Source organism: Equus caballus, chromosome 14, assembly GCF_041296265.1.
Source record: "Equus caballus isolate H_3958 breed thoroughbred chromosome 14, TB-T2T, whole genome shotgun sequence".
Lineage (NCBI taxonomy): Eukaryota > Metazoa > Chordata > Mammalia > Perissodactyla > Equidae > Equus > Equus caballus.
The window spans coordinates 86,281,887-86,297,624 of NC_091697.1; the positions used below are offsets into that span (position 1 = coordinate 86,281,887).

The 15,738-nt window shown below is 32.6% G+C and overlaps 1 protein-coding gene across 2 annotated transcripts in view; it reads left to right on the forward strand.

Annotated features, from left to right (window-relative positions):
* CHD1 (chromodomain helicase DNA binding protein 1) overlaps positions 1 to 13,008 on the forward strand; it is a 79,645-nt gene extending 66,637 nt beyond the window's left edge. For both annotated transcript variants that reach the window (XM_023617929.2, XM_023617930.2), the window contains 5 exons: positions 2,110 to 2,288; positions 6,424 to 6,520; positions 7,527 to 7,578; positions 8,098 to 8,308; positions 10,146 to 13,008. In XM_023617929.2, coding sequence (XP_023473697.1) covers positions 2,110 to 2,288; positions 6,424 to 6,520; positions 7,527 to 7,578; positions 8,098 to 8,308; positions 10,146 to 10,491 — 885 coding nt within the window. In that variant the 3' untranslated portion in view covers positions 10,492 to 13,008. The remainder of the gene's footprint in view (positions 1 to 2,109; positions 2,289 to 6,423; positions 6,521 to 7,526; positions 7,579 to 8,097; positions 8,309 to 10,145) is intronic.
* Positions 13,009 to 15,738: the final 2,730 nt, after the last annotated feature.

Genomic DNA, 15,738 nt, shown 5'->3' on the forward strand with positions numbered 1-15,738 from the left:
TACTCCACTTCGGCAGCCCGGGGTTCGCAGGTTTGGATCCTGGATGCAGACCTTGCACTGCTTGTCAAGCTACACTGTGGCAGCATCCCACATAAAATAGAGGAAGATTGACATAGATGTTAGCTCAGCGACAATCTTCCTTAAGCAAAAAGAAGAATATTGACAACAGATGTTAGCTAAGGGCCAATCTTTGTCACAAAAAAAAAAGGCTTACTTTTTCATTTTCTTTAGATGTCTGCTCAAACATCACCCTTCTCTGAAATCTTAAAGTAGAAAGCTCCTTGCTCTTTCTTGCTTTTTCTTTATCACAGTTGTAACCATCTACCACACGATGTCCTATTTATTTATTGACTGTCTTATACTAGAGTACAGATTCCATCAAAGCAGGGTATTTATTGCTCTCTTTCCCGGGTCTAGAACAATGCCTAGAATTAGTATGTGCTCAATTTAGATATGTTGAATAAATCATTTTCTATCAGAATATAAACAACCAAGATTGAACAAGAAACAGGAACTGTAAAGAACAGAAAGGAATAATAATAAAAATTAGAAAGGAAATTAGAGATTTTTTGCCTTTTTAAAAAAGACATCAGGTTGCTGGCCCGGTGGCATTGTGGTTAAGGTTGCCCGCTCCACTTTGGTGACCCAGGGTTCACCAGTTTGGATCTCAGGCGCAGACCTACACACTCCTGTCAAGCCATACTGTGGCAGGCGTCCCACATATAAAATAGAGGACGATGGGCACAGGTCTTAGCTCAGGGCCAGTCTTCCTCAGCAAAAAGAGGAGAAGTGGCAGCAGATGTTAGCTCAGGGCTAATCTTCTTCACAAAAAAAAAAAAACAAAAAACGGACATCAGACCTGGATGAGTTCTAATTTTAACTAAAGAATACCTAATTCCAAGGTTACTTAAATTATTCCTGACAAAAGATGGAAAACTTCCCAACTGATTTTGACAAATAGATTAATAAAACAGAATAAAGTAATAAGAAATAAATCCACACTTAGATAAACACTTAAGTTATAGTAAGAGTGGCCCTTCACAGCAGTGATGTGAAGATTTCTTTTTTTAAATAGTGTTGGATCAACTAAATATATTGTCTCTAGTTGATCCATCCTTACATTCCTGGAACTAACCCAACTTCCTACTTGTGTATATAATTACTGTTAATTTTAAGTTTGTTTTTGCATTTATGCACATAAAATTTACAATTTGTTTTTTTGGTAATTTTTATTCTGGTTTTGTTATAAAGTTATAGTTTTTATTACACAAATTAGACTGTATGTGAATCATACAATTATTGATATGTCATCCTTTTATTAGCATGCCAGCGATATGCAGGCCAAGGAGAAGGTCTCTTTCTATCAACCACCTCCACCTCCCTGACCACCCACAATATGACAGTAGCAAAATTCATCATTAGCTACTTTGTTTTGTCTCAGAGATTTTCAAATAGACAATTTATACTTGTGGCTGTATTGATTTTAATAGCTTTGCCAGTGTATTTTATTATATAAAGATTCTTATTTTTTTACATGTTCTATATTATAGTGAATATAGGATATTAAGTTATACTCTGAAATAGCTTATTATCTTTAATATTCTGTGTTTGAAACTGCTTTGAATGGTGTGCTACAGTATAAAAAGTAAAAATTTATAAAAGTAAAAACCATAAAAAGTAAAAATTTAGGGACTGGCCCTGTGGCATAGTAGTTAAGCTCAGCGTGCTCCGCTTTGGTGGCCCGGGTTCATGGGTTCAGATCCCAGGCATGGGCCTACAACACTTGTCAGCCATGAGCCATGCTGTGGTGGCAACCCGTATACAAAAGATAAAGGAAGATTGGCACAGATGTTAGCTCAGGGTGAGTCTTCCTCGGGGGAAAAAAAACGTAAAAATTTATACTGAAGGCAGGTAAAATCCAAAGCTTTTACTTACAAAAGAGGGAAAAACCACTGATATCTACAAGCTGTGAGGTGAGATTTAATGCTTATTTCATCCTCAAGCAATACTGTATTTACTCATGTAAATATCATTGAAAGAAGTTGATCTTTGTGGTTCATGTAAAAATTTTAATGTATGTATTTATATTCTTATTTTCCCATTATACAGTGTAAAGAAAGAATGAGACCTGTCAAAGCAGCTTTGAAACAACTTGATAGGCCTGAGAAAGGCCTTTCAGAAAGAGAACAACTGGAGCATACTAGACAGTGTTTAATAAAAATTGGAGACCATATCACGGAATGTCTGAAAGAGTATACGAATCCTGATCAAATCAAGCAGTGGAGAAAGTAAGTAATGTGCCTTTCAGGAAGTGGTATGTTTGTAATTATGTAATCATCTGGTCTCTTGTATTTCAATTTGTTTTTCTACTTCTTAGGCAACAAAATAATGTTTAAAGAGGTAACCTGAGGATGATTTTTTTCATCTTTTTCTTTTACTTTAAAGAATTTTATTCATGATTGATTGCTTAATTATGCATCAATATAAACCACAGGTGACATTTCTGCCTTTAAGTAAGAAATGGTGAAAGCTGTTTTATTAAAATTCAGATTGCATTTTATTTTTAAAAATCTCAGTTCACCAAATTATTCTTGGTAATATCTTTAGAAATTGTGCCAAACAAATTTATTGTTACATAAATTTAGCAATTCGTCTTCTGGGTATGAATATAAAGGCTTGTAAAAATTAACATCCTCAAGCATTGTAAAATGCAGACTTTTATTTTCCCCTGTGATGCAGTAGCAACCCAGGTGATCTTAAAATTGTAAATCTGAGCTGCTATAATATTATATAAACCATTTAATGATTACCAGATCCAGATCAGTGTTAAGCCAACTACTAGACAAGGTAGAAAATAATGAGAACAAACCAGTTGTGGATAACAGTGTATCAGTTTGCTGATTTTACAAAATGAAAGAAGATAAAGACTTTACCTGTAATTATAGAGACTTGACCCATAAAATAGTGGAGCAGTTGACATTAAGCAGGTTTTTACCGTAACCATAATTATCTGCTTCATAGCTTGCTCATAGAAGTTTTTATACATATCTATTGACCAAATGAATATTTGGTATGGAAATGCAACAATAGTTTTTATTTAAAGATCGCTTGCAATCAAGGGATAACCATAATAATATAGTGTATATTTGTGTTTCATTTGTCTCAAAGTACTTCCATATGCCTCATTCTAACTGATCCTTTTAACAATGTCATGTTTAGGAAATCTGAACAGTTGTCACTTCCATTTTACAGAAGAAAAAATGACTCAGGTGAACAGCTTTGTAGGGCTGAGACTGGAGTATGGCAAAGGAGGCTCCTAGAGCAGGAACTTGAAAGTGGTGCTCGCCCGTAGCTTTCTGGGAATACTCCCGCTAGTCTTGGCTCTGGTGTTGCACAGGATCACCCAGTTCAGCAGGGGATGTCATTAGGACCAGAATCTAATTCCTGATCATATTTCTCTAGGGAAAAAGAAGCATTTTTAAAAAGGAATTAATTATGAACCAAAAGTTTATTAATTTCTTACCTTTTACTCCTATGAGTTAACTGTAGAATATTAGATATGTTAGAGTTTGTAAATTCACTTAAAGGCTAGATGAATTTTCTCAGCTACTGTGGATTTCATTTCAGTCAGGTATCATTCAATTAGTTTTCTCAACTAAGTTTACTTTTAAATTTTATTTCAAGGTTTAATATCATACCTATAGTGTATATTTTTGTCTTCTGGTGACCTCTACCCATACTTAGCTTTCTGTTGTAGTAACAACAAAATAAAAACCAGAATACATTTATCTTTAATAAATACTCAACTGTTTCATATGCTAATAGAACCTGATGAACAATATAGTCATCATTTTAATTTTAAAGTAAGCTGGTTTAATTTAATGGCAAATACCAGATAATAATAGGATTTGGCTAATTAAATTAGATGTCAATTACAGAGATTTTTACGTAGTGCTTTTAGTATTGAAGTTGTTGAATGATTTAATTTTTCCAACTGCAGTCTAATAACAAACTTTCCTAGAATTTGTTTAAAGAATTATCTTTCATAACTTGGCATTAGCTATTTCTTCCTTCCTCCATTTCACTGATAATTGGTTACATGGGGTATTGTAGTCTGGAGAATATTGCTCAATTTTTTGGACCTTTTTTTTTACCTCCTCCATCATATATTAAAACTCTTGGTATAAGAACTTAGACATTGTGAAGAGGCAAAACAGAACTTTCTTGATATGTATTTGGGTTGTCCAGTATATTAATTTGCAAAATTCAGCAAGTATAAACTTAAAAATTGTGCATTTTATTGTATATAAACTTTGTTTTCAAAGAAAAAACCAAACAGGTATTGACTCTAGTTAGTGTATGTTGAAGTGTTTAGTGGGGTTGTACTAATACTTGCATTTTTATTTGAAATGCATCAAACAAAAATTAGATGGATTGACAGAGGGATGAATGTATGGAATGATATCTGATAAAGCAAACACAGTAAAATGCTAATAATAGAATCTAAGTAGGAGGTATATGGGTGTTCATTGTGAAATTTTTTCATCTTTGTGAATATTTGAAAGTTTTCATGATGAAAAAAATTAAGAAACAAAAACTATGCATATGTATTATGAAAGTGTCCCATTAGTTTAAAATAGTCTGATGATGATATTAGTCTTGATATGCCTTGATGATATGCTGTAATATATTTAAATCGCCCAATTTTACAGGCTATGAAGTATCACTATAGAAGCAAATTTTGAGAGTATGATGCATATATATATGTGCATTAAATATAAGGGGATGGGTGATGGGTGACTGCTTTTTAAACTGCATTTTTACAGTCTAGTTTTTGTAAAATTATAGGCCAAAATATTGATGAAGAATAAGTATCACTATATGCTGCAGTTAAGCAAACAACTCTCATAAACTAAACTGATAATAATAATGGTAATTTATAATTAATAAAACAGAAAGAAAGGAAAGAAAGCACTTGAGAAAGCCACACCTGACTTAACACTGATAAAAATTCTTCTCGAAAATCATCAGATAACCACCTCTGTATTTACACGAGTTGGGATAATTTTGTAGTTAATGCATAACTCAAAGACTTAACACATTCTAAAATTTACTAACACATAGCAGTTTTTTAGTAGTTTACTAGCAAGCAGCTTTTCATGTGTATCAATGTCCAAAGTCAAAAGGCTAGGAATTACTCATCTTAGTGGAAAGAATTAGGAGCCCTGTCTTCTAGCTTTGCTTAAATAGTTATGAGTGTAGGAAAGTGACTTGGTTCGTTACCTCATTTGTTTGTTTGTTTTAAAAATTGTCTGTTGCACTTAGCTGTGCCTACCTAAAGGATGGCTATTTGTGGAATTAAATAATAGAAAAGAGTTTTGAAAATGAAAAGCTGTATAAAGTACCTGGTATCAATAACATCTGATTCAAGGCTTTGTAATTTAATGTATGCTTTGTAGTGATATGCGATAGATGCAAGTTATTTTCTAGTTAAGAGTTTTCACTTTCTTAGACCTTCTTATTTCCATCACTGTCACTGGAAGATGGCTTTCCTTTGGGAAGCCATTATTCATAAACAGAGCTTTATTGTTTTTTTGAAAATCTATTGCTTGACATCATTAAAGATGTTGATGTCCACTAACCTCTACCATTGGCTAATAATTTCTTTATGCTGTTCATATAAGCAAGATTCAAAATCATACTTTATACCTACTGAAAAATTAGTGGTCTAAGAAAAATTGTAAATATATAGAAGCCATTACTATTTTAGTGATGGCAGATGGACTTCAGCGCAGTTGTCACTGATTATCAGTGGCTGCCGAGGAAGCTGTGTTGGGAAGGATTCATAGGCTGCATCTGAATTTATCATGAAAGAGTACTATGATCAATTACTAATCTCTGCTGTGGTGAGACAGGCCTAAAGACACCGTGCTGTCCCTGGTTTATAGTGTTTGGTCATGTTACTCTCATGACCATTACATCACAAGCATAAAATGACAGTTGCTTTTTAATGCATTATTTGGGACCCTTCTTTCACAAGCTTAATCCATGTTATCTGGTGGTATCTTTACTCAAACTGCTTTATTAGCTTGTTCCTTTTATATCTAATCTGAATCACAATATGAGTCCCTTCTTGAGTTTGTAAATTTATACCTCTTTAGTTTCGAATTAAGATTGATTACTACTTTTCACTCTAGAGATTATAAAATAAAGGGATTTGGAAGAAAAGTAAAACTTCATAATGTGCTTTCATTTGGAGTCTTTTCCATATATGCAATTTTAAAAAATACTGAAAATAATCTCCTTAGACTTTGTTCCACAGAGGGCCAAGTATGTGTGTACCTATGTTTCTGTCTGGAGGGAAGGGGTTCCATGAAAAAGCTAAATATTTTCCACCAGACTAATTGCCTTTTCTCCTTCTAGAAACCTGTGGATTTTTGTATCTAAGTTTACCGAGTTTGATGCAAGAAAATTACATAAATTATATAAGCATGCAATTAAAAAACGGCAGGAATCTCAGGTAAATTAACACATCGTATTTTTTCCTTTAATTTATATTATTAAAACTGAGACATTTTCCTTATAGAAGAATTCAGTTAATAAATGTAGAAAGAATGAAAGAAATAGAAAATCACCATTAGATCACCACATTAAAAATTGTTGGATGTAAGATCCTTTGAAGGAAGCTAAAGTTAGTGGGCAAGAAAATAAGATATTAGCATAATCTGAAAGTGTCTCTTCCAAGATGTTTATCAGTTATAAAGAGGAAAATAATAATTTTATAGAGGAGCAACCTGCCTGACACCACTACAAACAAGAAGTCAAGGTTAACATCACCAGTAATAAGACATAGCAGACATAAACCCCCGTTACATGCACTGAGAAAGGGACATCACTTCTGCAGAATTCTTGGCAGAAATGCATGACCTCAATCTAATCGCAAGAAAATAGCAGATACATCCCAACTGAGAGATATTCTGCAAAGTAAATATCCAGTACTCTTCAAAAGTGTCAAGGTCATGAAAGATAAGAAAAAAATAACAAACAGTCCCAGATTACAGGAAACTGAGAAGACATGAAAACTAAGTGTGATATGGAGTTCCAGGTTGGATCCTGGAGGAGAAAAAGGACCGTAGTGAAAAAAATGTGAAATCTGAATAAAGTCTGTAGTCCAGTTATTAGTACTGTACCAATGTTAATTACTCAGTTTTGATCATTATACTGTACTATGGTCATATAAGATATTAACATTAGGAGAAGCTGAGTGAAAGAATGGGAACTTGATGCTATTTTTGCAGCTTTTGTGAGTCTAAAATTATTTTAAAGTCAAATGTTTTAAAAAATCATGAGACAAATAGGTTATGCTTTAGAAAAGATATTTGCCAATGTTACATTTATACATTCTAATATCTTATGTGAGGACTTCTTTCAGCATCAGAATTTTCCTCTTAGGGATTTTTTTTTCCTGTCTTGTAAGGATATTTGAAGCCACTTAAAAGATTCTTATGTATGTGCATTTATTTTAGCAAAATAATGACCAGAACAGCAACTTGAATGCTCAAGTGATTAGAAATCCAGGTAAGTCTTACTAATTGCTTTGGAAAGTAAATTTAAAAATTGATTTTCTTTTCTGTTTTGTTTTAGATAATACATACCCATGTTTTTATATCAAATCTATTATCTTAAACAGTAATCCTGTTTAGCTTATCATTAACCTTTCCATAAATCAACCTTTTACTAGTTTCTCGAAATTGTAGAATAATTGTTAAAATGGACGTATTTTTAAAAAATACTATTTTGGAATAATAGTGCCTTCTTTCTGTTCTAGAGTCACAAAAGTATAGTCTGAGAAGGAAATGGGCCTTATTTTTTTCGGTTGTAGTTTTTCTCCTTTCAGGAGAAAGTAACCCTTTTGTTGTAAGCTTTAGTATTGCTTTTATAGATTATTTCTAAATTATTTAACTGCCTTATTTGGGGACTGATTTTATTTAGCTGGAGTTGAATCAGGAGTTCTGGTAATATAGCAGCAAAGTGGCTTTTATTTACCATGGCTTTTTTTAGTCTTTAACAAAAGTTGAACTCTTTCATATCTAACAGATGTGGAAAGATTAAAAGAGAACACAAATCATGATGACAGCAGCAGGGACAGTTACTCTTCTGATAGACACTTATCTCAGTATCATGATCATCATAAAGACCGGCATCAGGGAGACTCTTACAAAAAGGGTGACTCAAGGAAAAGACCCTATTCTTCCTTTAGTAATGGTAAAGATCATCGTGATTGGGATCACTACAAGCAAGACAGCAGGTAAACTTGGCAGTCCGTTTTGAAATTTTGCTCATTCATGTCTTCCTCTTTTTGATTCTATTTGCTGTATTTGACCTTATCAGCCAATTCAATCTTTTAAATAATCAAAACAAGTCTTATGTGAAATAAGGTGTTTGCTTATAAATAAGGAAAACCAATGTTACAGTACTTTTTTGTTAATATTAAGAATTGAATTTCTCTATACAATGCTTTTTTAATTGGGGCTGGCCCGATGGTATAGTGGTTAAGTTTGCACACTCTGCTTTGGTGATCCAGGGTTTGCAGGTTTGGATTTCTGGGCACAGACCTAGCACTTCTTGTCAAGCCACACTGTGGCAGCATCCCACATAAAATAGAGGAAGATTGGTACAGCTGTTAGCTCAGCAACAATCTTCCTCAAGAAAATAAAAAAAAGGATTTGCAACAGATGTTAGCTCAGGGCCAATCTTCCTCACAGACACACAAAAATGTTTTTTTAATTATAAATTTAAGATCTAAGTATGCAATAAGAGATGAAAGTTAGTGTAAGGAGTTTTATAATTATAAGTCATGGGATTCATTGTTGGTTTGGGAGAATATTGGCCTAAATGCTCTTCAAAATATAATAATAGAGTCAAATAAAAGCTCGATGGAATATGGCTGAAATTTGGTGGGGGGAATTGTGTATTCCGTTCCATTAAAAAAACTCATGGGGGAAATTAATTTATGTGAAAACTCCCCGTTGAAGTTAAAGTTAATCATAGCACTAGCAATCTGGGATTGTCCTGAAGTCAGGAAGTTTTCTCTGTTTATTATTGTTGTTTTTGAAGCCTTTAAGCTTTACTGCTTAACCTGAATATAATAAAAAGACATTTTACTCTTTTATTAGTAAAGGAATATTTTCATTAGTTTAATGACCACTACTAAAAGCAGAATAAAAAACTGAGAAAACAATGTAAAGATAGGAATAAAGTAATAGATCTTTTTTGTATTTTAGTTGTGCTCACTGCAATAATTTCTTCTGAGAAGCACTGTCACGTTATAAACACATCAATTGTAGAATGGCCCCTAAAATTAGAAAAGGGCACAAGATGAAAAGGAAAAGCCATATTTGTAATAGTAAATATTTATAATTTCACAGGCTTATAGAATATAGTTATATCATTTATAATAACGATCTTTTGTAAAACAAATTACGTTCAGTGTGTTTTATTTGAAAAGACCAACATTTTAGAGATTACTTCTTATTAAACTGCCATAATTATTTTTTAGCAAACAGCCACATTTATGTATGGAGTAAATTTTGCAATAATGATTCATGTGTCAAGTCTTATTATATGTATACAATTAGTCAAACTTAAGGAAGCTTTTAAAAGGCATCATGAATCAATGCATATTCTCTTTTACAAATTATTTCATAGTCTGCATTTTAGAGAGTTTATTTTTTCCTGTTTGGAAGCTCATAAAAGGCTCTGATTTTGAGGGTACTCTAGATTGTTGTAGTTACCTTAATTCCAATTTCCAGATAATTAAGATGCATTAATACACATGATGCATAGAATAAAAAGTAGCAGCCAATTTAAAATGGGCATGTGAAATTAGATGCTATCTGCGGTGCTTTGTATGGTTTACTTTAGTTTTATGAATCAAATAGTTTTTCCAAAGGCACACAGAAGGTATTTCCAGTGATTTTTGAGCTCACTTAGGAAGTTTTGTAATAAGACACTGAGTTTGTATACAGTTAAGAGTATCCTTTAAAGTATTTTTGTGTTTTATTTTTTGATAAGATTTTATTTATTTGGAAGCATTTAATTTGCATTATTAATTTAACCAAAATTCCTAATTTCTCTTGTTTTAGATATTACAGTGATAGAGAGAAACACAGAAAACTGGATGATCACAGGAGTAGAGATCACAGGTCAAATTTGGAAGGAAGTTTAAAAGATAGATCTCATTCAGACCATCGTTCTCATTCAGACCATCGGCTACATTCAGACCATCGGTCGAGTTCTGAGTATACGCACCATAAATCTTCCAGGGATTATAGGTATCACTCAGATTGGCAAATGGACCACAGAGCTTCCAGTAGTGGCCCCAGGTCACCACTAGATCAGAGGTCTCCGTATGGCTCCAGATCTCCATTTGAACACTCAATTGAACACAAAAGTACACCTGAGCATACCTGGAGTAGTCGGAAAACATAACAAAAACTGATACTTTGTCTTTCTGGACTTTTCTTTTAGCCATATATCATAAACCAACACAGTAATTGCCTTACATGACTTGAAAGATATAAACAGATCTTCTATCAGTAGCAGTATTGTTACTTCTTTCCAGGATGCAAGGTCTATTATCCCAACAGAAGAGAAAATATTTTTATATTTAAGGATTATGCTGCACTGTACTACAAATATTGTAGTACTTTTTTTTTTTCTTTTTTAAAGAAATGGAAAATGTTTACTATTATAGGGACCTCAACACTGCCCTTCCATGTAGGCTGGATAAAACTGTTTTTATGTCAGTGATTTTAGACTGACCTCCATTTAAATTATGTTTGTATATGAACTTTACTCTGACCTGTGATCATGTTTCAGGAAGGAATGAAAGAGAGTTCTTTTCTTAATAAAGAAAAAACACTCAAGGACTTTGTTCACTTTCCAAAGCTACTTGTTTACATTGTACACTGCGACCACCTTGCCGCTTTTCATCACAAGCTTGAATATTTAAATTCTGTACTTATATCTGTAAAATAGCCAGGAATTTCCTGTTTGTGATCTATTATTATGCCTTTTTACACACACAAAAAAAATGGCTGTAAATTATTGTAAATGGATTAAATGAGCTTTCCTTATTTCCTTCCCCTTCTCAGGCTTTTGTTGACTGTTCCTTTCCCTACCAACTCAGGCCTTCTTATCATTTAAAAAAAATATCAGTGTAATAACACTTTTTAATGATTTGTCTTGATGGAATCATTGTTTAGAATGTAAAAATGGGGAAAGGGGCCACTTAATTCCATTAGTCCTCTTTTTATATTGACTATTTTATTAGATACGTGTTATTTCTTCCTTTTTTTTTTTCTCTTTTAGTCACTGTTGTGTTTGTAGTAACAAAATGGTGAGAGAATATGTAGAATCTAAACTGCATGCTCTGGAAACCTTTTTTTCAGATGCATTTGGTTTAAAAGGGTAGGTGTATGAACACTTTCAGAATCCAAAACGGCCAAAAGTTATTGTAAATCCATTTGTTTTCCCTTTTCATGTGGGCAATAATGTCAAATGTGCTATGCAGCCAGGTAACATTTTAGATAAACTTGATTGACTTTTAATATAAACTGTTACAATGCACACTGATTGTATATAAAAACCTTATATATGACAAATTAAATTTAAGAAAAAAGGATATGTGGGCTCCTGTAATTTTCTGCTGCATTCTTAGTCCCTCAAGCACTTAACTTTTTTTTTTTTTTTTTAAAGTAGTAACATTTAGCTGCCAGAAAAAGGATATTTTGGTAAGCAGGTGAATATTGTTAATGTGTAGCACTACAATTAAACCTATTTTGAAGACTATATGAATCTATGAAGTAAAGTTTAAAAGATCATAGAAATCTAGTTGGACTCTTTTTGGTTTTCTGCAGATATTATTTTAGAATGCCTTATATTTATTCACAGATTTTTATTTTGTTATATTCAGTGGGAGTTTTTGTATCATGTGGCATACATTCTTGGATGTGTGCTGTGATGTAACAAATTTGAATTTTAACTTTGAAAAATATAAGTATATTGATGTATTCCTTTAATATTCTTAAATGTGCCCATATTGATTAGCTGTAGGAGAAATCTACAGAAATTTGTCCATAGATGTATTTTTTAATATTTTCCTTTTATACAGTTAGGTCTAAAATTTACACTATGTGTACAAAACAAAGCTCCCCCCCACTTTTGTTTTTTTTAAAAAGCAGTGATTCCTCTGTTAGATATTTACCCTGAAGCATGATAATCTGTTTTTTTCCTGCTATATCAGGTAACATGAGGAATAACTCAATTTTTAAACATCTAATTTATAATTAAATATAAAAGTGATAAAAACAATTTAGTGCCAGTACACATTTTTTAAGCTTTTTCACTTTTTTCAACATTTAGTATAAATGATTATTTCATTCCACAAGATAGTATTTAACGAAACATTATAATGCTTAATGAAGTCATAATATTAAGAGTAAACAGATCAGGGTTGCATTTTTAATTCTTCACTTTGTAGCTGGGACATTTGCATTATATCCTATTGTGTCAATTTCATAGAAGAAGAATATTACATTTTTGAGACAATGGAATGGGCTCTAACTTTCTTAATGCTACATTTAGTTTAATATTTCAGTCAACTAATTAGCTGAGTTGAATGAAAAATCTAAAACTGTATGTAACATTTATTAATTAATTGATGGAAAATATGTTCATTATTTGTAAGAAGCCAGCAGTTATGTAGAAAAGGAACAAGCCATACATTTATTAAGACACAGTTGAGAAGAACATTAGTATTAGCACATAGATATACCAGGGAACATTCTTTATAAAAATATGCTTAATTTTTGTCTTTGACATGCTCATTCTGCTTTGCTCCTTTTATCCGTTTGTGTTTAATTTTTCAAGGATGAGAGATTATGCATAGTACTGTACCAATTAACCCTCCACTTTAATAATATAAATAAATGATTCTTACTAAAAGCAATGGCCTGTTTGCTTATAAAGAAAATATTCTTTGTTTAGGATATGTTAGAAAATAATTTTCAGACTGGAAAGCTGTGGCAAACTGGAGTATGAATGATTTGTTCATTAATTTCAGAGTGAGTGGCTTAATAAAATTAGATCCTTTACAGTTGTGTAAAATAGAGTAGATTACATATATGATCATTTACCTTTTGTAATGTTTTCGTAGTCTAATGAAAGGGTCGTGTAGATTATATACTGATTTACCTAGATTTTACTTCCTTGAGATTTATCAGGAACATGCACCAGGGGTAAATGGCATAATTCTTGTCTTTGTACCACATAACTCTGTTTCTGACTAGAAGATGATCTTTGGACCATAAATAATAACTCATAGATTTATAACTATCACAGTTTTTAGGTAGAGGGGAGGTTAGAAAAGCAACTGATCTTTAAAAATATGGGATTTTTTTAGACTTTCCCACCTTCATCTGAAACTTAAATGTGAACTGGTAGATATGACTTAATTGTTAAAATTTTGAGTAGTTCATTACTTAGCAAATAATGCAAAAAGTATTTTGTGTTTGTAAATTGAGATACTTAAGCATATTAATATAGATATCTATCAAACATAGACTACTTAAATTCAAGACTCAGTTTAAAAATACAAACAAAACTATTACATTTTCTTGCAGCACCTTATGCAAGATTTGTGATGAGTGGAGCGAGTTTAAGGGGAGGCAACTAGGCAATAGTGCAACAACCAAAAGATCTGGGGACAAAATGTCAACACTTCCTGTGTTAGAATCCTTAAGGCATCGAATTTTACATATTTAAAAAAAAACAATTCAATTGAAATTATGTTTCTTCTAGCAGTGACTATATATAGTAAGTGATTTTTGTAGAACACTTCATGCTAATTTTTTCTTTTCATTTTTTTAGAATCTAATAGTTTGATTTTATTACAGAAAATCTTTGGATTCTTTGTAAGGAAAGACGTAGGGATAGGAAATATTTTGCTATGTTAATGCAAGGTGAGATTATTTGGTAAAGTAGGATTAAAAACATACTTTTCAGATTTTTCCAAGTGTACAAATTCTCCAGTGGCGCTTCATGTGCCAGATTTTCTATTCTAAGAGACCGTTAGCTACCTTGTCCTTTAGTTGAAAATAAATAAATAACCTTTATTCGAAACAGGATTGGGAGTTCAAACTCGCAAATGAATGAGATGCTTTTAATTCCACGGCCGACTCTACATTTGAGTCTGGATCTAAATATTAAATTGAAGAGGTGTAAACAGTCTAAACCCTCCCCCCACCAGCTCAACGATTCTGTTAAATGAGCTAAGGATTGATTGCATGGATGTTATGCATACTTTATCTGGCAGAAATGTGAGCTGCTTTGTAATTTCTCTATTATAGGCTACTATTAGGTTTCCAATCTGTAGAGTGAGCTGTGGAATTGAACTGGCACTTTTTACTTGTTTTTTCTATTTACTTCTCAAATCCTTGCTTTGTTTCTGGTGTTTTGCAGTTTCACTATGCTGAGTCTAGATGTGTTTTATTTGTTTATTTTCTTTGCTCAGGTCTTGCCTCTTGCCCAATTCTTTTTACTTTCTAGAATTCCTATGGTATTGCTTTCAGATGACTTTCGACTTCTGTCCTCTGTTTCAACAGCTTTACTATTTCCTTCTCTTTCCTTTTCTGTGCTGAGTATCTTCAGCTTCAACCACTCCCTGAACTCATCTCCACTTACCTGTCTAATAGGTATCTAATCATAAAATATGTAAAACCAGACTCAACCCTTCTCCACCAGTGAGATTTTAAAAACTCTCAATGTTCCGTAATTTCTGATAAATAAATGGATTTGGCATTCATTGCTCTCTAGCCTATGGCACTTTGCCTCTAACTATTTATGTTCTTTTTGCCTCACTCAAACTACTCCCACTGCTCTTAGAAAACTCCACAAGATATTACTGGGTCTTTGCATTATTGTTCCCTCTATCAAGAATGCTTTTACTCCTGATTTGTACAAAGTTTGTTCCCTCACTTAATTCAGGTCTCAGCGCAAATGTAATCTCAGGTCTCCAAATTAGTACTTTGCCCCTGTCTTTTTTATATTCCTTATTGTGCTTTTTGTTCTAGCAGTTAGCATCACTTGACTTTATTATTTTTTTCATTTGTCATTGCCTCCTCACTAGAAGGTAAGTTCCCTTAGGGTGGGGAATTTATTTTGTTCTCTGCTGTATCACCAGCACCTAAAACAGTGCCTCATGTATCAACTGTATTTTTTTTATTATTTTGGTGTCTTTCCCAGAAATGCTATGTCCCATAAATGGCCAGCATTACCAAACTTTTTGTCTTGCCATTATTACCTGATCTGTTAGTATTATTAGAAACTTTGGGATGCTTTATCAGTATCTATTACTAGAGTGTTTACTATCTTCCAGTTTTTAAACTGGACTAATAAAAATCACCTGAGACACTTGAGAAATATAGAAACTCCAAAGTCTCATTTCTAGGAATTAGAATTGGCAGAGAAAGACCCCAAGTAACAAGACTTTAATATTTATTTTATTGACTTGGATAATACAGAGGTTAATTCCACTATTATGAATAATACACCTATGCCTACATATAAATGAAAAATTTTCTGTAACTTATGATTACTTAGGTAATATGATACTTTGCGAAGAGATACTCAGAGATGTGGTAGGTAAGAGGAAAATATAAAACTGTGATTACTTTA